Source organism: Populus trichocarpa, chromosome 4 (assembly GCF_000002775.5).
Source record: "Populus trichocarpa isolate Nisqually-1 chromosome 4, P.trichocarpa_v4.1, whole genome shotgun sequence".
In the NCBI taxonomy this organism is placed as follows: domain Eukaryota; kingdom Viridiplantae; phylum Streptophyta; class Magnoliopsida; order Malpighiales; family Salicaceae; genus Populus; species Populus trichocarpa.
In genome coordinates, this window is record NC_037288.2 from 17,416,167 (window position 1) to 17,439,885 (window position 23,719).

General features: G+C 32.1%; 3 protein-coding genes across 3 annotated transcripts; 2 read left to right on the plus strand and 1 right to left on the minus strand.

Moving 5' to 3' along the window:
• The first annotated feature begins 3,688 nt into the window (after window positions 1–3,688).
• LOC7461210 (uncharacterized) lies at window positions 3,689–4,584 on the plus strand. Its single transcript, XM_002305386.4, has 2 exons — window positions 3,689–3,827; window positions 4,096–4,584. Exons 1-2 carry the CDS (start codon window positions 3,783–3,785, stop codon window positions 4,357–4,359), a joined length of 309 nt encoding a protein of 102 aa, XP_002305422.1. The 5' UTR covers window positions 3,689–3,782; the 3' UTR covers window positions 4,360–4,584.
• A 6,253-nt stretch (window positions 4,585–10,837) lies between these two features.
• Window positions 10,838–16,056, plus strand: LOC7469985 (SWI/SNF complex subunit SWI3D). Its single transcript, XM_002305387.3, has 8 exons — window positions 10,838–11,340; window positions 11,653–12,173; window positions 12,609–13,253; window positions 13,422–13,588; window positions 13,666–14,378; window positions 14,834–15,021; window positions 15,110–15,557; window positions 15,767–16,056. Exons 1-7 carry the CDS (start codon window positions 10,932–10,934, stop codon window positions 15,482–15,484), a joined length of 3,018 nt encoding a protein of 1,005 aa, XP_002305423.1. The 5' UTR covers window positions 10,838–10,931; the 3' UTR covers window positions 15,485–15,557; window positions 15,767–16,056.
• Window positions 16,057–16,529: 473 nt separating this feature from the next.
• Window positions 16,530–19,155, minus strand: LOC7469986 (ras-related protein Rab7). Its single transcript, XM_006384441.3, has 8 exons — window positions 19,088–19,155; window positions 18,863–18,950; window positions 18,555–18,581; window positions 18,329–18,428; window positions 17,529–17,675; window positions 17,341–17,421; window positions 17,109–17,254; window positions 16,530–16,774 (listed from the first exon to the last, which is right to left on the minus strand). The coding sequence occupies exons 2-8, from the start codon at window positions 18,913–18,915 to the stop codon at window positions 16,708–16,710; spliced, it is 621 nt and encodes a 206-aa protein (XP_006384503.1). The 5' UTR covers window positions 18,916–18,950; window positions 19,088–19,155; the 3' UTR covers window positions 16,530–16,707.
• Window positions 19,156–23,719: the final 4,564 nt, after the last annotated feature.

Sequence of the window (23,719 nt, forward strand, 5' to 3'; positions counted from 1 at the left end):
ATTAAATATTGAAAAAGCATAAATAGGTAGACCACATGGACTCTACCATTGAGTTTTCATATGGTTTACATTCTCTAAAATTGTTGGTTATAGGTTGCTACTTCCCTTCTCTTTTCCTTCCTTCATTCTTTCCGCTTCATTTTCTATTATTTTCAAATCTTATAAGACATTATGTGTTAGGTCTTTGAACCTTTACACTAAGTCTTTTTACAGAGTATATCCTCATGTTTTTTCTCTTTTCTTCTTTTTTTTTCTTGAATTTTCGGTGGGGTATTTATTAGATTTTTTTCTAAGGTTTTTGATGGATTCCCACATAAAGTGATCAAATATCATCCCTTTGATCAAAATGAGAGAGCTCTAGACAAATGTTAAAAACTGGAACCTTTGTCTTTCAATGGTTTTTGGGGATGGTGGTTTTGCCTATGTGGTTTTCTCTTTCTTAAAGATAAAGGCATGCATTTCTCACCTGCTAATCTTAGATGAAATATTTATAGTCCTTGATAAGAACCCTCTGGGATTTTTTAAGCATGAATACACAAAAAAGCTAGGTGGTTTTACACAAATAAGTATCTTAGTCAAGGTTGACTAAGTTGGCCACTTTCGAGACTTCGTCGGGGCAAATTTGATGTCATCGTCATTAAAGACCACCTGAACTTTGTATAGGAGGTGTACTCCTTTCATTCAGATCCAACATTACTCAATTTGAAGGTTTGTAGCTCTATATTTATTAGTTTGAAAGTGTCAAACTCGTTAGCTTAAAATCTAAAAATACAGTGATGGTTGATCAGGGACAAGATATTGTTGAGTTCGTTGAAAAGAATGAGATATAAACATTTAATAGGAGTAGTCGATCTTTATAGAGGGTGTGTTTCTAAGTTGAATAGTGGTGGTTACAGCCTTAGAGGTGGATAGAAACAACATATTTATTCGTTTGAAAATGTATCCTTGATTAATCAAAATTGTCAAAGAAGAAGCTAATTAATGGTTGAACAACGCATCGTGTAGGTTAAACCCTAGAAATTAGGGTTTTTAATTTAGGATCTAACATATTTTATTTTAGTCCTTATTCTTTTAATTGCTTTTAATTGCACCCGTAATTGTCTCACAAACTTTAATTTCATGCAATTTCAACCTTGTCAAACTCAATCATCAGACCCAAAGTTTAGCATCATTTTCAGCCTAGTCCTTAGTTTCTGATTTGTGCACTTGAATCCTTAGTTGACCATCAAACATTTAATTTTTTTCAATTTGGCCCCTGATTTGATCAATTTCAGCCCATACATCACTTGGCTTTTTTAGTTTGATAATTGGTTTTGGATTTCTTCAATCAACTCCCTAATTGCCCGTCAAACTTCAATATTTATACAATTAATCCCTTGATTTGACCAAATTAACTCTTTAAAATTGCAAATCGACCTCCAGACTTTAATTTCTTCCAATTAAAGTCTGAATTGACTTCAAATATTAATTTTTCTTGTAACCAAGTCCTCAATAAAAATAATTAAGCCTTTCAAAATTTTCATTGAGTCCTTACCTATCCAAATTTGTAATTTTTTTACCCTAAATAAAAATATTTTCACCAAATGAGTCTTTTATCAATCAAAATTGGGTTCATGTATATCCTCTTGTATTTTTGGATTTTATTTTTCTATTTCTTTTCTTGATTTTTTCTGTAGGATAAAAAATAGGTAACAACAAATGCTTTCTCATTACAATGCTTACAAAGCAAAATCTTATCAAGGTTTTGCATAGTGAGTTTGTAAAGAAAAAGTGTATATCTCATTATCGCGAGTGACCTATCCTTCAAGTTTTGGTTTATTCTTATAGGCGATCTATCTTTTTTTAAATTCCCAAAAAAAATTCAAAACACATCTATATTGCCCTGAAATTGGTCTATTTTCATAGGGGAACTGTTCATTTTTAAATTTAAAAATTGACATATTTTCACAGGCGACCTGCCCTTTTCAAATTCCAAAAAGAATTTCAATAAGCGTCTATGCTTCCCTAAAATTGATCAATTTTCACAGGGCTACCTATCAATTTTAAAATTCAAAAGTGTTGGTCTATTTTCACGGGTGGCTTACCATTTTTAAATTCCAAAAATAATTTTAGCAAGCATTCATTTTTTAGCAAACATTCATTCTTCTCTAAAATTGGTCTATTTTCATGGGCGACCTACCCATTTTAATTTTTTAAAAAAACAAATTAGTCTATTTTCATAGGCGACCTATCCTTTTCAAATTCCAAATACTAGGATCTACATTGGATTATTCCAAAACTTTTCTAAAATGAAATTTCAAAAAGAAATACCCTTCAAGGGTAAACTTTTAAAAGGAGTGTCTTGTCTTACGATCTTAGTTATCCATACCCTATAGGTTAGATCTCTTTGCTATTTCTCGGCTTTCATTCACCCAGAGGTGGAACTGAGACTTGTAGAGGTGTATTTTCTTTTGTCTATATTAATAAGTTGATGAAGTGTTGGTTGTGCGTGAGTGTTTATAATGACAGGGAGATCTTTTACACATCATATTTTAGGGGTGTCTTGATTCTCTATCATTAATGATGAGTATAAATATCATTAAACTAGAAGGATAATTAATAATAGTCTTTTGAAAGGTTTCCCACAAACGACACCAATTAATGATGTCTTAAAATCTAGTATGTTCAATGAATAGGTTATTTGGTATTTGGATAATGGTTAATTAAATATTCATGTCCTTAATTTTCTTATCAAGCCCCGGAAATACAAAACTAACAGTAGAAGTCTTAGTACAAGCAAAAATAGTCATTATCAATAAGATTTAAAAGACCATCCGATGATAAAGTCGGTAAATTTAAATGGAAAAGGCAATAAATAAAAGAAATAACATTAAATTTCAAAAACAATAGTGTTTGTTTTGTTTTTGTGATTAATGCTCTTTAAATATATGAATTTTTAGAGTAAAAAAAGTTGTGAACTTTTTACCTAGATGGTTCAGATGGTATTTATAACTTATGAATTTTATTGTTTTCAGAAAAAAAAAATATTAAAACTATTTAGTTTCTGATAGCATTAATAAAAAATACTATTAGAATTGAACATATATCACCTTAAAAATAATTTGAACACCGTAAAAATATTTTTTTAGAAGCACTCTTAGTAATGAAATTCAAAACTATACCTTTAACTTGGACTGACATCACCTTTAGTGTAGATCTTTAATATTATTAGAATTGCGTGTAGATTTTATTCTTGTATTTAATAAGTGTAAAATGTTGATATTGTTACGGTAATATATTAACCTACCCTAGTAATTAGTAAGTATTATTGGCATTATCTCCATCATAAAAGCACTCATCATTTCAATGGAGGTAAGCAAAACCTCTGGCTGTCGCCTGTCACCAAAAGAAGAGTGGAAATTTAAAATATTTTTTTAGGTATTTTCGTTTGATAAGGTCAGTCGTGTTTCACATTTTCAACACATAGGCACTGTGGTGAATGATGAACAGTAACTCTGGAAATAATTAAAAATTGTATCACCATCCATATTGGATTCCCTTCTGTTCCAAGCTCCTAGTGTGCTTTTTTCGGTTTTGCCACCCCACTGACCATGAAATCACCCCCTCATCTGTATTTTATTACGCAAATATTTTTATTTTTTTCAATAATAGGGCAAAAGAAATTTGATAATCACTTTCCTACCCTTATATTTTGTTATAAATGGCAGAGATCAGCCAGGGACGGAGAAGCCTAGCTACCATACAAAGTACGAGTATCAAGATCAAGGTGTAGAATACTAGACATGAAGTCTTTCTTGGCTGTTCTTGTTCTCGTCTCTTTTCTCTCGGTAAGCATTTCATAACCATGTGAAACCCTCAGATTCCAGACAAGTCATGCTATTTTTTCTTTCTTTCTGATACCCTCAATTTGATTTTTACAAAAGATCCTTCTAATTCTTTTGTTTTTTCCCTCTTGGATTCATGAATCGGTCCGCTCTAGCTAACATATATCTAGTTAAAGAAGATCTAGAGTTGTTGATTGGGTTGTTGTTGCTTGTTTTGTTTTCCATCTAGTTTACGCCCTAGCTAACATACTCTTCACCTGTTTGGACTTAGTTTGTTGAGCTCAGGGATGCAAGAAAGGAGCCGAGGGAATATTACTGGAAGAGCATGACGAAGGATCAGCCTATGCCGGAAGCAATCAAGGACCTTTTCGTTCAAGATCCTGCCGGTGCTGGCAAACTGAACCATTTTGTCAAGGATTTCGATACGAGGCACAGCGCCATCATATATCACAGTCATGACGGGAAGGACGAGCTGAAAGAAACGAATCCTACGAATGCTCGGGATCACGAGGAAGACAAGGCATATGCGCCATGAGGAGAGAAAACTTGTGATCAAGACTTGTCACTTGTGTTTGTAGAGCATCAAGGAGTGCTGTGCTTTTAACTGGTTAATTAGTGTGTACAAGTGTGGCTATGTTATTAAATTAAAGATGTGCTCATAAAATTAGGCGCAAGTCGGTAGCTATATGAAGGGGGTTCAGAAACCTTAACTTCAATAAAAAGAGACGATCATATCTCTTAAGAAATGATCAATTAAATACATTTTTGTCAAGAATGTTGTCAGGTCAGTAACTAAAAGTTAAAAGCTGTGTTCTTGATTGCTCGGATCTAAAAATCCTCTTCTTTTTTTTCTATCAGAAATCTTTAGCCATGCGAGTGGTTGATTTTTTCTCTTACAGTGGATAAAGAAGCAGCAAATCCTAGCTTCTGCAGAAAATAGCACCAGAAACATCAGCTTGCCAGAAATTGATGTTCGCTAAAATCTTCAGGTCCCTCGCCATGCACGGTCACCATAGCTTACGGGCTTCTTGTTGATTCCCAAAATATGTTCTGGGTTTAGAAATTAAGGCCCGGAAATAAATTTCTTTTTAGAAAATGATTTTTTATAAATTTTAAAAAAATAAATCATTTTATAATGTTTGATAGTATCATAAAAAATAAGTTAGAAAATATTTTTCAGTGTTTGACTATATCATTAAAAATATGCTGGAAAATAACTTATTAATGTTTTATTTTTTTTCAAGTTTATTAAAATAACAATGAACAAATCTTACAAATTAAAAATTTGAATGCGAATGAAATTGAAAAAAAAAATCTAATTTCATAAATTATCTCAAATAAAATAAATAATAATCAAAATAACGAAGATCAAATCTAATAGATAAAAAAGTTGAAAAATGATGAAATTAAAAAAATTACAATTTCATAAATTATTTCAAATAAAAAAATAACATAAAAAAAATAAGAACCAAAACTAATAGATAAAAAATTTCAATTAAAAAATAATTAGAGAAAAACAAATAATAATCATAAAAATAAGAACCAAAGTTGATATAAAAATCAAATTAAGTCAAATTCTAATGTATGAAATTAAAGAAAAAAATTAAAACAAAATATATCATAATCAAAAGTTTAAATATCAAATTTGATATAATCAGTAAATAACAAGTCATTTTTAATTTTTTTCGCAACTTCTAGAAAGTGTTTTCCGTTTAAAATAAAAGAAAAACACTTTCCTAGAAACCAAACCAAATTTTTTTAATTGGAAAGTATTTTTTGTTAATCAACTTTTTTTTAATAACGAAAAATTATAAAAAAATTACTTTACATAAAAATAATCAAGGTAAAAGAGCATATCTTTAGCCCTGATCATGTACGATCACCAAAATTTTAGGGTTTTTAGAGAATAAAAGTAATAGCAATCTGAAGAGGAGTTTTAGTATATCGGCTAGAAGAATGTAGAGATTGGGATCAGGGATTTCTCTTCAAAGGTTTTAGATTCAGCCTTAAAGGTATGAGGTGGAGATTCGTGTTTTTATTAAATAATAGAAAGTATCATGATTTTATTTATAAAAAAAAAACTAGGAAGATTTTGTTTAGCAAGCAAGCCTGAACTTGATTAAATATTATTACTTGGAGGCCACTATGATTTGAAAACAATCCACAAATATTCATAAAAGCACAGGCTAATATTTGATTCGATAAAAATACATTGTATTTCAAAAACCATAATATGTAATGAATAGACTTTTTTTTTAATATATGTTAAATATATTGTCTTAAAATATTTAATTCAACATGCCAAATAAAAAAATATTTTTTAAGTAAAAAAAATGCATGTCAATAATAATATATAAACCAAGAAAATGGTGTTTCAACGTAGCAATTGCAACATTATTATATTTTCCTGTTATGTTCAAAATGAGATTAAGATATTACTTGTTTTTATTAAAACATATGTTTTTCATTATATTTATTATATATAAGTATTAATTTTTTGATTTACAGTTATATTTTTTACTTGTTATCAAAAAATATGTTAATAATACCTACACATTAATTTATTTGCGTTAAAAAAAATTATTCGACCTACTGTTAGACAAGTTAAATAGACGCGTGAACACTTTTTTTGCATTTATTATCATAAATGGTTCTTAATTTATTTAATTAAATGTATGTATAAAATTTTTTATTTATAATTATAATTTTTTGTTGTAAAAATTATTTTTGAAAAACTTGCACAATTATTTTTTTACCATAAAAACTATCCAAGCAACGGCAAATCATGGGTCAATAACTAGTTCAACTCTATATCCAACTTACAAGGATATTAACAAAAAAAAACATCCTGAAAAACATATTAATTAATCATGTTTTACGTTGTAGGTTTATTTATACATTTAAAATAATCTTAAATAATATAAAATAAATTTTTAAAATCACCCATAACCAACATAATACCTTATTGATATTTTATTTGTCCATCAAAACTTTAAAAATACTCAAAACAGGTAAAAAAAAGCTAATAACTAAAATTCAAGAAAATAATAAATCTGTTTCAAAATATATCTAATCATTAAGCTATACATGTGAAAGGATTTTTACATTGAACTAGTGGTGTCTGTTTGAGAGTCTGGTTACGATTATTTTTCAAAGTGCTTTTCATTTAAAAATATATTAAAATAATAATTTTTTATTTTTAAAAAATTATTTTTAAAATTAACGCTTTAAAATAATCTAAATATACTAAAAAAATATTAATTTAAAATAAAAAAAATTAATTTTTTTCATAAACAATTTCAAAATCCTATATAATTGTACTGGATTGTATTTTGCCTGACCACCGTATCAGAATCCTTAGTGTCAATATTATCAATATCATCAATATCATCATCATCAGCAGCAGCAGCAATATTATCTGCTTTCAGCTTTTTATCATGAAACAAAAATACACAAACGAAAATGATAGAAAAAGTAGTGATTATCACATGTCATTAAGAACAGTAATACCAACACTGATGTTTAATTTATACTCTTTTTTTAATTAAACCTTTTATTTTCTTAATATTCTAATATTTTTTGTGTTGAATATTTTAAGTTAATTAGTTCTTTTTAGTCTTGAGTCTTTACTATTTTGAAATATTTAAAATTATTTTTAAATGCTTGAAATTGTATTTGCATTCCATGATTTAAAGTTAATTTATTTTTATATTTAAATTAAAATTATATATATTGAATTAATATTTTGAGTTATATATAGTATATAATTTCAAAATGGAATATTGAAAATTTCAAAAATTAAAATTTATTATTTCAATAAAAAAACAAAATACAATAACAGAATTGAGAACCTTACAAAACTGTTTTTTCTTTTATAGTATCGTAAGTTTGTGTTTATTTACTTGCAGCTTTTATGTTTACAGTGCAAAAAATATAATAAAGTGTTTGATAACATATTAAATTTTGTTTTTTATTATAAAATCCATTAAAATATTAAGTTTGAAACGTAATTTTTTAGAAAGAAACTGGTTTTCCTTTTATAGTAAATTGAGTTTAAATCATGACTGCACCATTTTCTTTTGTTTTTATAAGAAAAAAATCAGGTTTATTAACCGAAGCCTAGTAGAGGTAAGAATAAATAGGGCCTTTAAACCAATAAAAGTAATTAACGATCCAAAACTAAAAGTAATATTAAAATGAATACAAACCCATCAGTCAAATACGCATTTATTATAACAACCCTGATTTTATACATGTTTTTATGATATATTGAAAATTTTCAGTGATTTGTTTTTTAATTAATTAATTAAAATTCCAATCATCAGACACGTCGAGGCCATGGATCGTGATTTTTTCTCTTTGGACCTATAGCCATGGATGTTTAGTAATCTATCGAGAGAAAAAGTTACGAGGGAAGGGTGGCAATGGGCTATAATTTTTAATAGGGATGATTATTTTCGGTTTGATTTGATTTTTATAAAAAAAATAATTAAATTAAAATTTTTTTAAAAAAAAAACCAAAACCGGGTCAAACTGACCGGTTTCGGTTCAATTTTTTAAGAAAAAAACCGGTTTTTTTGCTCACGTCTAGTTTTTTAGCCTAGTTTTTGAGGTGTCCATGTGACTGCTATGGAAACAAAGAAATGCATTTTTTAGGAGGCAGCAACGCGACGAAGGAATTTGATAGGAGATGATAGAAGGTTGGTCAAGGAAATCATAGATGCTAAGGATGGAGATGCTCACAACATAATGAAACAAACAGAGCTAAATGTAGATGGATGTAGTAAAGGAAATCCTAGATACACATGAACAGGGAGGCTTATTCGGGATAATTTGGGCTCGTGGATTATTAGAGGGTTTGCAATTTGATACGAGCTTAGCTATAGGCTTGTGTGTGTATGTTAATTAATTTTAAAGGTTATAAAATTAATAATTATATAAATTTCTAGTAGTTCTAAAAGAACTCGAATTTATAACTATTAAAAAATAAATTTAAGATCTAACTAGTTAAATTATCTTTCAAGAAACCATCTAGGTAGTGGCCCAGTGGTAAGAACTTGAGACCAAGAGGTTTGCTCCCTCTGTGGTCTCAGGTTCGAGCCCTGTGGTTGTTTATATGATGGCCACTGGAGGCTTACATGGTCGTTAACTTCAGGGCCCGTGGAATTAGTCGAGGTGCGCGCAAGCTGGATCGGACACCAACGTTAAACTTAAAAAAAAAATATATCTTTCAAGATTTATAGCAAAAGATCTTTTAAACAGGAACTGGAAGATTCAAATTCTAAGAAAAAAATGTTATAGCAATTCTAAGAAAAAAATGTTATAGCATATCAGTCATACAAGAAAACCGTTGTTTAGGAGAATTGGATTATTAACAACCCACCTGAGGGTCTTTATTTAGTATTGTGTTATGAACTAATTGATTTTATTTTTTGTTTGGTTAATTTAATTTAAGGCTATAAGCCCTAATATACAAGAAAATAAAAACAAAAAAACCATATTTATTGACAACAACATCATGTGCTTTTTAATGTCATCATATATAGTTGGAGGCTTAAAACTTTATTATGGTCTCCAATACGACCAATCAATTATTCTGGACTATAGTAATTTAATAAGTGGTCTAGTGGTAAGAGTTTGAGACTAAAATATTTGTTTTCCTTGTAATCTCAAGTTCGAGTTATGTGGTTGCTAATATGATGGTCACTGAAAACTTATATGGTTGTTAACTTCAAAACCCGTGGAATTAGTTGAGGTACGCGCAAGCTAATTCAAACACCCGTATTAATAATAATAATAATAAATTATTCCGGACCATGCTTTCATTCATCTTTTTTTATCTATAGCTCTATCTTAGCAAAATGCGAACCACACAAAAATCGTATATATATAGAACTTCAAAGAGTTCAAATTCAAATTGATAATTATAATCATTATCATAAGGAGCTGATGGATTATACAAAGAAGTTTTATTTTCTTATCTACTTAATCAATTATTTTTTTAAGATATTTTTTTTCTATTTTAAAAATAAAGATAATATAAGCAGGGGAAAATGGATTTTTTTTAATTAACATGGGTGTCCAGACCAACTTGCACGTATCTCGACTAATCACATGGGCCGTGAAGTTAACAACCATATAAACTTTCAATGACTCTAAAATTTGCGAGATTCGAACTAGTGACTTCTAAGGAGCAAATTTAAAATCTAACACATTCAACTACACATTTTAATAATCAAAGAGCTTCTCTTCTCAACTTCTTTTAGTTAATTTATTTTTTCAATACATAATGTTTGTATAAAGGGTATGTCTCTAGCATTATTTATAAATAAGATTTCGTTTTAATTAATATATAATTTGACTAGCGATTGACCATGAATTTTTCACGCGGGTAAAAAGGATGCACATGCAAAGGATAATAAAGGATTTCATTTCCCGGGTATTCTCGAGCGAGAGAGAGAGAGAAAAAAGACAGAGAGAAAAAATATTAAAAAAAATAATATCCATCACTGGTAATCTGAAGGTATTGCATGGTAATGTTAGTTGCTATTTTTAATTTAAAAAAAAAATTATTTTAATATGTTAATATCAAAACATAAAAAATTAAAAAATTTATTTTAATATATTTTTAGATAAAAAAATAATTTTAAAAAACACTTTGTAGTGTAATCTCGAAAATACTTACATGATCCTTTAAGTATTGATATTCATAGGATGAGCCTCCCTAATATATATTTTATAAAATCAAACCCTATTCATTTAAATTAATTACTTAATAATGACCAATTCCTTCCATTCACTTATATTTATAAATATGGAAGCTTAAAGGTGAAGGAAGGAGTTGGATAAAGGGGCTTGATCCATCACAAATCGGAAGAAAAAAAAAACAAGTGTTCCAGACTAACTAAAAAAGAAGTAAAAGGACTGAATCGACTAAAAACCAAAACACCAGTAATCAACATGTTTTTTTATTCAAAATATTAAAAACGCTTCACTATCTGGAAGTAAAAATTCCACTCTGCCAATAATAATCCACAGAAATGGAGCACATCTCCCTCACTCACTAACTCAAAAAAAAAAAAAAAAAACCCTCAAAATCAGTCACAAATGGAGGAGAAACCGGCGGGGAGCTTTGCCGACTCGCCGGCGTCATTTGAACCGGCAACTTCAAGGCGCCGGGCTGGAGGGCACAAAAGGAAAGCTTCACTTTCAAACTCGCTCTCCTCACCTCTATCATCGAAACGGCTCACTCGCGAGAAAGCTGGATTTTCTAATCTCTCGATCCATAACGGTCCGTTGACTAGAGCGAGACAAATCCCTTACATCTTGGCTTCTTCGGCGCCTTCAGCAGGCGTGAAGATCGAACAGAAGGTAGTTGCGGCGGTGCCGGATGCTGCTGCGGTGGTGGAGGAGGAGAGGAGGAGTAGGGTGGAGGAATTGCAAGCAGAAATTGAAGCAGAGTTTGAGGTTATTAGATCTCGTGATTCTAATGCTCATGTTGTGCCTAGTCATTGTGGTAAGTGGTGGAAGTTTAAATTCCTGTGTGTTTTCTGGGAAAAGTTTTGTTAATTTGAGTCTGTTTTCTGAGAAAATGTGAAAATTTTGAGGTTTTGGTGTATGTATTAGCTGCAGTTATGAGAATTCTTGAATTTCAGGGTTTTTTAGGTCAAGTTTTGTGCCTTTTGTACTGTTGTTTATGAATCGAGAATGTGAGAAATTCAGTGTTTTGTTTATGTGGAAATTTTAAAATTCTTGTGAAAATTAAGTGAGCGAATTGTTTAGTCGAGATAGAAAATGAGTTTTTGGTTTCTTCCCTTTTGGATTACAGGTTGGTTTTCATGGACACAAATTCACTCGCTTGAGGAGCGTTTACTGCCTTCATTCTTTAATGGGAAGTCCCAAAGCCGGACACCTGACACCTATTTAGATATACGTAATTGGATTATGAAGAAGTTTCATGCAAATCCAAACATTCTTATTGAATTGAAAGATTTATCAGAACTTGAAGTTTCAGACTCAGAAGCGAGGCAGGAGGTGTTAGAGTTCTTGGACTATTGGGGATTAATTAACTTCCATCCATTACAATTAGATTCTGTTACAAACGCTGATGGTGATGGAGCAGCAAAGAAAGATTTGTCACTTGAAAAGTTGTTTCGCTTTGAAGCCATTCAAACATGTCCACCTGTTGTTACTAAACCTAACTTCACAGCTCCAACTACACCATCTAGATTGTTTCCTGAGTCGGCAATTGCTGAAGAGTTGGCTAAGCTTGAGGGGCCATCTGTTGAGTACCACTGCAATTCTTGTTCAGCTGATTGCTCGCGCAAGCGCTATCATTGCCAGAAGGAGGTTGGTTCTTCCCTAGAATTTGTTGGTTTTAGAGGGTGTGCAGTTTTGCAAATTTTTTAAAACGTTTTGTTTGCTTAAATTATTTTTTTGCGCTATCAATGCTAATGTGAAAAATAATTTTTTTTTAAAAGAAAATAATATTATTTTAATACATTTCCAAGCGAAAAACACTTTGAATCTCTACCATTGTCCTAAACACTCCCTTAATCCTGCACCATTCGAATTCAATTGTTTGTGAAGTACAGAATCTCTTTTAGTAAGTAGCTTGGATCTAAAAGAGGATAGAAGCACATGCCAATTGTTAGTTTTTTACAGAATATACAACAGTGATATGATACATGAAATGGGGCTACAGATGCTTGCCAAATTTTAGTTTCTCCCATTTTTTACTCTTTTATATATTGCATTCTTTCTAATTTTATTCCTATTGGACAGGCAGATTATGATTTATGTGCCGATTGCTTTAATAATAGAAAGTTTGGCTCAAACATGTCCTCATCAGATTTTATTCTCATGGAGCCTGCTGAGGCTGCTGGTGTAAGTGGTGGAAAGTGGACAGATCAAGAGACTCTACTTCTTCTTGAAGCATTGGAACTCTATAAAGAAAACTGGAATGAGATTGCAGAACATGTTGCCACAAAAACGAAGGCTCAGTGTATATTGCACTTTGTTCAAATGCCAATTGAGGATGCCTTTTTTGACTGCGCCAATGATATGGATGGTACTTCTAAAGAAACAGCAGATGCTGATGCAACCATTGAAGACACATCTGCCCCTAAAGATGTCCATGATACAAGTGAGAGTAAAACAGGTGCTGATGAGGATCAACACTTGACTGTGCCAATGGAAGCTTCAAAACCAGAAGATACGAGTGGAGTAAAAGTTTGTCAGGGAGGTGATGTGATTAATGGTCAGGAAACTTCAAAATCAGAAGATGTCAGTGGAGTGAAGGCTGGTGAGGAAATAGGTGAAAATGTTGCACTCAGGGCTCTTACAGAAGCATTTGAAGCTGTTGGCTATTCCCCAACTCCTGAAAACCGACTTTCATTTTCTGAAGTTGGAAATCCTGTCATGGCTGTGGTAAGTTGAATGTTAGCATGCAGAAAACTATGTCATTGACTTAAAAAGTTTTTATTTGCAGATAAAAGTATAAAAAGGATTAACCTTGAGGCTTATGGCATTGTATGTGTTAGCATGTTAAAAAATGCAGCTAATATCATTCAACTGATGGGTTCCTTTCTTCTATAGGCATCGTTTCTGGCAAGATTGGTGGGACCTGATGTCGCTACTGCTTCAGCCTGCAGTGCTTTGAAATCCTTGTCTAGCAATTCTCCTGGCATGCAGCTGGCATCAAGGCATTGCTTTCTCCTGGAAGATCCACCAGATGAGAGAAAGAAACCATCTTGCAGTGATTGGTATGTGAACTTTTACCGGAACTTAATTTTCTTTGCAATTCCTGGGTCTGTGTCTTATGCGAGTAAGAGATTTGCAGTGTTGCTACTGAAATGGCTGATCAGGATGCTCTAAAGGACAAGCAGGAGGGAAAAAGCCAGAAAGGGAATAGCCCTACCTCAGGTATAGACAACAAAGATTTGTCAGATGATTACAGTGACAAGAAAGTTGAAGACTCCATTCCTGAAGAGAAGAAACCTCTGGATTCTTCAAAAGGTGAATTCCCAGATAAAGTAGATGTTGTAAATGGAGGAGAGATGGTGGTTACTCATGAGGAAGTTGAACCTGGTAGATCAAAGGAATCTAGCAATTCAGAGTTACCTAAGGACCACACACCAAGTGTTGTAAAGGAATCAGACGAGATACCGCCCAAGTCAGGGTGTCCACCAAGCTCAGGGAAGGAACCACTGGAAGTAACTTCAGCTGAAGAGCATTCTCAGCTTACAGAGGTGGCTAAGGATGTGGATATGGTGTCTAATTTGAAGCCTCCAGAAAAGAATGGGCATTCTCAATCATTTGCATCAATGTCAGTTGATGAACCCTCTCAAGCTGTTGATGTGTCAAAGGACGTGGACATGGTGTCTGATTCTCTGCCTGCAGACAACAATGGGTCACAGCAACCAGTGAAATCAAATGCAACAGGAGAGCAGTCTCAAACTACAGAGGCAACAGCTGATGTAGACATGTCATCTTCACAGCCTTCAGAAGTGAACGAGCCCTCAGATCCAAAGGTTGAAAGTGGAGCCACTGCAGGTCCTCTCCCTCTCCCTCTCCCTCTCCTTCTCTCTCTCTGTGCGTGCTTGTGTTAGATTTGGGGAGGAAATATGTATGTTCGAAAGGGATCGTGGATATGATTGAAAATAAATGACTGGGATGGAGTTCAGTGGGCATTTAATGTTCGTAGAAAGTCTGAGTTTGTCAGTGGTTATGGTTAGAGAGAGAAAAAGAAACAGTGATGTATTCTCAAAGCTTTAACTGGATGAGTTCAGGAATTTTGCAAATTATTCTGGGTGCATGCTAAAACTTGTATATCATTCTCTTGCATCATCTGCACTTGAATTAAGCATCAAAGGAGGTCTATTCAAAATTTTGGTGGGAGAATTTTTGACACCATGGTGCTTCTGATGTGCAATGGTTATTTTGATTTTTTGGCTGGAAGATTTTTTCCATTATGATTGTATGTTCTTAATTTTTCTGTCCCTTTGCAGATGAGGTTCCAAAAGACAGCAAGAAAGAGAAGCCTGATAGTGAAGTGATTAAAGATGACAATAACATTGATAAACTGAAGCGTGCTGCAGTTTCAGCTCTCTCAGCAGCAGCAGTGAAGGCAAAACTTCTTGCAAACCAGGAAGAGGACCAAATTCGGGAACTTGCTGCCTCATTGATTGAGAAGCAGGTATTTCTACAGCCCAGATGGCTTTCTATGCTGTATTCTATCATTGTCCATAGAAGTGTGACCTTGTGGATGGTTCCATATGTTGCAGTTACATAAGTTGGAAACCAAGCTGGCTTTCTTTAATGAAATGGATAGTGTAATAATGAGGGTGAGGGAGCAACTGGACAGGTCAAGGCAGAGACTTTACCAAGAACGAGCTCAGATAATTGCAGCCCGACTTGGTTTACCACCTTCATCTAGAGCAATGCCACAATCATTACCTTCCAACAGAATTGCAATGAACTTTGCAAACACATTTCCGAGACCACCAATGAACATGGCTACCCAAAGGCCACCAATTTCAACACCGATGGGTACATTGGCTAATACCCCTCCTGGAACATTTGTGTCAACAACCACTGCAGCAGGAAATTCAATTCGGCCTTCTAGTCAGGAAAAAATTTCTTCAATTGGAACAAAGTAGTCTTTCCTCAGAATGCGTGTGAATAGAACTGCATTGATTCTTATACCCAGTCAGCTATGACTAGTTTTATCAAGTGAGTGCTCGTTTCTGTGTTCACTGACTCGCTTTGTTGCATTTGATATCCTGTCACAGTTCCATCTCATAGCTGTATAACGTGAATTTCGTTTTACTTGCATGTCCAAAGCCACCTAAAAATACATCTTTTCTGCTCCTGTTTCTTCTGTATCTTAGCAGTGTAGAGACTTGACTAAGCTCTAATACCTTTTTCCATCTGTTATGCAGTTAATTTTTTGGAAGGTCATGAGGGCGCAGTTTGTCTCCTGTTGCAGTACTATTACTGTGCAGCAAGTCTGTGTCCTATATTAGATGGTATATCGTGCTCTGCAGTCTCCTGGGAAAAAAAGGGCTGGTGTCTTTTACAATCTTCTCGTTTGAAGCCACTATTGTCACTGTAATAAAAAAAAAAAGTGGGGATGGAGCTTTACTAGTAACTCAACGGTGTATTGCAAGAGCATTGGACCCATTCAACTCAACTCAGAATTATGTGAGAATGAAAAGCATGATTACTTGTACCGTGAGATTTTGCTGATGGTTGAATTCATAAAGTATCCTCTAAATGTTAGACATAGATAACTAGCATGACTTCTCTGTTGTAGGCCGTCCGATATAAGAAAAAGATATTGGGATTCACAAATTGATGCAGATGCTTCCATGTGATTCCCACCTAGAAGTAACGCCGTCTAAATGTGTAGTGCAGTGTACCATCAGTTGATCACGGGTTCATGTTGAGAGGTATATTGTGATATTTGAAAATATATTAAAATAATGTTTTTTTATTTTTTTAAAATTATTTTTAACAAATATAAAAAGTTTAATTTTAAACAAAAACAAATTCAATTTTTGAGAAAACCGCATTCCTAAACACTAGGACAAACTTAAATTTTAAAAAGTTCCTCAAAACAAGTATCTTGATTGAAAAGGCAAGCATCATGTAATAATAACATGACGAGATCGCTTTGTGCCCGGAAAGAAATCAAACACAACATGAACAAATCATAGCAGTTATTACACAAAAGGCACCATGTCCAACACCAAGGGGCGGGTTTTTCCCACAAACATGTAATTTACAGTCTCGATATAAGAATAAGAATGGCTAAAATCAGCCCAATTGTTTGTAGCAAAAGTAAAGATCATTTATTGCTGCCGAAGAAACAGGCTATAATTTAGCACTCGCATCCCGTTGACCTAGGCTGACTGCTGCTTCCAACATCAATGGTGTCTGGCAAGTATCTTCATGCCACGAAATTTGCCACAGGAAACACAAAAGTCGAGTGACATCAGTAGTAATTAACATTGTTCAATAAGATAACAGACAGATTATTCAACGTTTAAGAAAAACGAAGTTGTAGCTGTTAACAAGTCAAGATGCATTGCTTTTATATGGTCATCGAATCAAATATTCTGCACTCTTACAAGCTAATTGCTGAACAAAATGAGGAAGCATTGCAGTTTAACGTCAAACTCTAATGATATAAGAAATTTATCAGACTAGTCAATGTGCATTCACTAAAAGCATAATTGAGGATGAGCTATGCAAATAGACATGGTTATGTTTTTTACTTACATTTCTTCCTCTTCTCCACTCTTCAGGGCATTCTTTGCTATGCATTGGAAAGCTTCCTCAACATTAACACCTTCCTTGGCAGAGGTCTCAAAGTAAGGGATATTCCCTTTCGAAGCACACCATGCCCGTGCCTTTTTCTCTGAAACCTGCAAATCACAAGAAGCATTTGTTTATCTACAGAGAGAAAAATAGAAACAGAGGGGGTTTTGTTTGACACGCTCAAAGCACATACCACTCTGCTATTTCCACCATCCACATCGACCTTGTTTCCAAGAACAACAAATGGGAAATTCTCTGGGTCTGAAGGACTTGCCTGCAAAAAGTTTCTCAAATTATTGTCGCAAATCAACATCAACTAAGAAAATCATGGATTTTGCTAGATATGCTTTTCTGCAAGATTGAAAAAAATTAAAGGAATACCTGAATGAGGAATTCTTCCCTCCAATTATTAAGATGGTCGAAAGATTTCATCGAGTTGACATCATATACAAGGACACAACAATCAGCACCACGATAGAAAGCAACACCAAGGCTTTGGAATCTTTCCTGCCCAGCAGTATCCCAAATCTGCCAAAATAAAAGGAGGCATGCTAAATGTTTGGGTACAGCAAAACAGTCAAGGCCTTAGAGACACATAGGAAGATTGACTCGTAATCCAATGGCATATTTGGCAATCCCAAGAATTTTTTGTGCCTGCTATAATGCATGGAGACTTGCAGAGAATAAACAATAATCAGTATTGGAACAAGCAGAATGACAACCTAATGTTGTAGGGCACAAAAAGCAGGCAGTAATCAATATGGGAAGCTTTTCCACAAAGTGGTACGAGCAGTGACCAACTTAGACCCCATTTGAAATCCAATTAACACCAAATTTCATGTGAACTTTATAATAAATTCCAACGACAAGTATTCTATTAAGGATAATACGGAGACTTCTGTTCAATTCAAATCATTTTCATTTTGCACTCACAAACTACCAAACAAAATCACAAAACCATTCCAATTCAGCACACCGTGATGTGAAATATAGAAATTTTGCAATGTCAGTCTAACTTCATTTAAAGTCTAATCACCAAGTTGATAGATTGACTTGCAATCAACAAACAAAAGACAAGTAAGCACAAAAAAAAACTCACCTAAGAACTCCTTAAAGTTTATACACTTCACTACATTACCGAAATCCAACTCAAACCAACAATATAAACTAGCACTACCAACCTGTAAAGTGAAGAGCCTATCTTCAAACTGAACTTCCTTAGTCAAAAAATCTGCTCCAATTGTCGCCTTGTATTGATTGCTAAACTTCTTATTTACATATCTAAAATCATTACGTCAAAGGGAAAACCCCCAAAAAAACAGTATACATGTGTAACATTGCAATGCAGATTTTATTTTCTACTACAAAATAATTACTGATGAGATAACCGCGAGGTTTGAAGGATACTGATTCATCAAAGAGGTCTTTCCTACCCTGCAGATCGCAAACAAACTATATTACTTCATTGAAAATAATCTAAAACAGCCACAAAAATTCAAAGTTATTCAAAAATACATCAGTTATAAAAACAAATCTAAGAAATTGCGAATATATGAGAATAAAATAACATATAATTCAACCAACCAGATAAAAAGTTTTACTGATCAAATTGAAATTTAGGATCTGCAAAAATCCGCCTAATTTTCCAAGCAAACCCTAGAGTTCAGAATCGAACAGAAATATAGAGAGAGAAAGAGGCAGGTGAGGTGACTGACCCGCTGTCGCCGAGGATGATAACCTTCAAGAGAGTTCTTCTACGGGAAGGCATCTTTGTTTTAACCGATCGATCTGTCTGTTAGGTTTCTGGAAATTAGAAGAGAAGGAAAGAGATTAAAAAGCTACTTTTCTCTTTTTGTCTGTGCACCGCGTAAGTAGATACTCTCTGTGTGTTAAATACTCCTACCACCACGGAGGAGAAGGGAGAGTTCCTTTTTTCCAACCTTTTCTTTTTAAGTTCTGATGAGATGGTCGGACTTTTCTAGTTTATTAGTCTGCTTGGTCACGGAAAGCTGGTAGCGACCTGTAATTTATGGAATCAAATTGATTATTTTTTTATTATTATTTTGTTTTGGAACAGCTGGGTGTATGATATTTTAATATATAAAGTGCTTTTTAATTAATAATGAATTAAAATAATATATTTTAAAATTTTAATATTAATATATTAAGATCATCTAAAAATATTTTAAAATAATTATTTAATATTTTTTCATTTAAAAACATATTATAACACAAAAATAAATACTTATTTAAGGTTTATTTGACATATAATAACCATCATTTTAAAAAGTTATTTGGTTTTAATTGCTTCATCTTAGAATTGATAAGAACTTGAGTTTAAAAAATCTATAATTTGTTGCTCTTTTTAAATATGTTTTTTTTAATTATAAGTATAAAAACTACTATAATATTAAATACACATTTAATTATTTATATAGAATTCATTTTTAAATTGTTTAAAAGGTTTTCATGATCAAATTTTATTGGTCTAATGATCAACTCACAACTTAACAAAACCAATCAAGACTACTTCAATTATTATTTTTAATTCAAAACAATGTTATTTTTATCTAAAAAGCTAAAATAACATTGTTTTAAAATAAAATTAGATTAATTCATTGCCTCGAAAATTAACTTGAGAAAATCAACTACTCGCAGCCCGTGATTATAAGGTAGTGTTTGGTTACTGTTATGTTCACCTATCACTCGTGAACAAAAAGGATGGAGACAGTATAAACAGAAATATGTTTGGTTTAAGAGATATAAACATAAAAATAAATATATTTTTGTGACAGTTTTGGAGTTAATTTCTATACTTCCAGAACAAGAGGTTTAAAGGGGACATGTCCTATAAACAATATTTATTACATTTTTATTCATAAAATATCATTGTAGAAAACTTTTAATTCCAAAATTATCAAACTAAGACATGTAAGAATAAAAATGATTATTATCATAGTTTTAAAACTCAACTCGAGAGTCGATCTAGAAAAAATCTTGGGTCACTGATCGAGGCTCGGGTCATGGGTTGGGTTGACCCGAGTCAGCGTAAGAATAAAAAGGGATATTGTCATAGTTTTAAGACCCAATTTGGGGGTCGATTTGGGTCAAGACCCAGGTCACAAGTAGGATTGACCATTAACCCGGGTCAATATAAAAACAAAAGTGATTATTATCATAATTTTAAAACTCCGACTCAAAGGTCAACTCGAGTTAAAAGTCAGGTCACTTGTTAGGAGGATTAACCCAAGTTGACCCGGATCAACATAAAATTAAAGTGGTTATTATTATAGTTTTAAAACTTGATTTGCAATCAACCCGGGGTAAGGTCGCAGTCACGGATTAAAGGGTCAAACCGGTGCTGGTGATAGTCTTCCTGATATTGGGTCAATACAAGGATAAAAAATATTATTTTCATAGTTTTAAAACTCGGCTCGGAAGGCAAGTACCAAGTCACAAGTCGAAATGGTTAACATGGGTTAACCTAAGTTAACGTACAAATAAAAATGGTTATTATCATAATTTTAAAACTCGACTTGAGAGTCGATCCAAGGCAAGGTTTAGATCATGAATCAGGAGGGTCAGCTTGACTGACCTAAAGTTCTTAATTTTTTCCAAGAAAGTCAATGGATTCTTGACCCATGTTTTTTATCGGGTCAGGTTGAATCAATCATTTCTCTATTTTTTCATAAACTCGAATTAGTTTAGGTTCCAGATCAACTAGTCAAGTCAATCCTTGTTTTATAGCAAGTCTAATAACAATATATATTAAGGGTAAAATAGATTTTTTTATATTTTATTTTGTCTTATCCACTATAAACAAACAGGATACAGAGACAATCACTTTGTCTTGTAAATATCTACAAAATGCAATTATTTCTTAATCTTATTTTATATCTTGTTTTCTTTGCCTCAACTATTTATATCTCTTCCATCTTAGAACAGTAACCAAACACTAAATAATTCAACAAATATTTTCTCATTTTAAGTTGCGGTATCTATGGCGTAATGTTTTTCAATATTTTGAAGTTAGGAGTCTGTAAATTTTGAAGTAGCATTTATAACTTTTAGCCTCCAAATTTATTTTTTTAAAGCCTAATAATCTAAAGAAAAATATTGACAATAAAAATTGTAAAACATGAAAAAAAATTGGTTGGAAATTTGTCCTTTTGACTGCTTCTGGACTTATGTTTCCCGGAATATTCTTAAGGTAAGAAATTGTAAAATCAAATTGGCATTCAACAAAATAACATGCATTCACATGTATATTTATGGAATAAAAGATCACTAATGACAATGCACAGCATTCAGCATTTATACATGGACTAATCATGGTAATTTTATTGAAAGATTCTCTCTCAATTCACTTTCAAGTAATTTCAATTACCGTCCTTAAAATTACACTTAAGTCGTGGCCTAGCGAAGGAAGGGATTTGTTCCCTTCCTCTACACCCGGGTTCGATCCTCTATGTGTATGCATGCCATCTCCGCGGTGTCTTACATGTCCACTGAGCTTGCAGGGTGTTCAGTGGGCCTGAAAATTAGTCGTGGTATGCGTAAGATGACCCGGACACCCCGGGTTATCAAAAAAAAAATAAAAATTACCGTTCTTAAAATTCTCCTTGCTAGACGAATTTACTGGTAGTAATTTTTCTTTTCGAAGTGAATTTGATAAGAAATATTAGATGATGCACTTATCGAGCTTAGACATTTAGGAAAGGAATCAATAGTCCAAAACTGCTGAGCCCAAATAACCAATAATTCAAGTCCACCCAAACTTACATCCATAGACAATGTGACCGCTGGTCAGTGCCCACCATTAATCCTCTTTTCGGAGCTAAAAAAGAAAAAGAAACGGGTATACAAGTATTTTTATTTTTATTTTTATTTTTATTTTTTGTGTAATTGTTAAATTAAGAGAGTAGTTGTTGTGTATTTTACCGGTTATAAAATATTATTTAAATGATTAATTTGCCCTCCAGTAAATTTGTGGAGGCATATGCAGATAATTTACATGGTTAAATGGTGATTCTCAAGGCAACAATGAAATTCTCTCGACAATACCTACCTGACCAAGCAGCACGTGTTTCTTTTTCATCTTTGTTTGCTATCAACAACAATTTTTTTTTTCTCATTTTGTTTCTCATCCTAGGAAAGTGCATTGTCCAAAAACAAATTCAATACTTGTCTTCAAATATGATCTTTGGTTTTTTTATTAGTATTTGTTTTGTTTGACTAATTTATAAAAAAATTATTTTTAATTTTATTTCTAGTAGATTTTTTTATCTTTGAAATTTGATTGTTGAAAACAAATCAATGCAACTCTCCAGTTGGTTTTTTATTTTTCAGATTTCATTTTTGATCTTTTGACTAGTATTTTTTATATATAAAATAATTTATTAAGTTAGATTTTATTTTTTAATTTCATCTTCAATTTATTTTTTTCTATATTTAATTTAATTTTTATTCATTTTATTTAAAATGGTTTATAGAATTAGTTTGTTTTTCAATTTCACTTTTTTTGGTTTTTTTTTCCTAATGAATTTTTAAACTTTAAACTTTTTTAGATTAATTTTATTTTACGATTTCATACTTCAACATTAAAGTGGTCGGGTATTGACCTTCCTGATTAAGCCCGGGTTTGGAGCTTAACAAGTTGTGAGTTTGAGATATTAATTCGAGATAGGTTGCCCTGGTTTTCTTGGATTTTTTCATTTCTTTTTATAATATTTTTTTTGTTTCATCATCTGATATGTTTTTCTATTTTTAATGGGACTTTTTTGATTTTTTTAGAGTAACACAGGTTATCTCGAGTTTTTTTTTTTTGTCTTTTCTAGATCTACCTCTTTTAAAATGATTTTTTTATTAGATTAAATTAATTTATTTTACCATTCAATATTAAATTGGCTTGGTACTAACTTATTTTTTTGTGCTAGACCTTGCTCTTTTAAAAAGAATAATTTAAAATTAATTTAATTAATCTCACCATTCAACATTAAATTTATTTTATATTGAGCTTCTTAGTTGAGCATAGGTGTGAGATTTAATGCTTTGTGATTTTAAAAGACTAATTTGGATTTAGAAGATTCACTTGAATTTACCTGGTTTTTTCTTATTTGTTTAGCTAATATTTTTTGGTCTCATGAAGAGAAGTTTTCCTACCTTTTCTTTCTATTTTCTATGGGACTTTTAATTCATTTTTAAAAAAAAAAGTTATCTAGAGATTTTTTTTTCTTAGGCTTTGTTCAATTTAGTTTTTTTAATGAGGATTTTTGCTTTTGAATTAAACATTAAAATCAAATGTTTTTTGTGTTTCGTTTCAATTTCTTTTGAAACTTGAGCCGGTCTAAGCTCCAGGTCCCCGGGTCATAAGTTAACTTATTAAGTCGAGTATAGCTTTAAAATACTGTATTTTGATTTTGATTTTGATTTTTTCAAAAAAATTTTACAGATTTGGTCGCCACTTTCTTGATTTTTATTTTTAATTTGGATTATTTTGTGAATTTGCAGCCTTGAGATTTTTTTTTCAATTCAATATTTAATGATATTTGAGGTTTAGTACTCAATGTTTT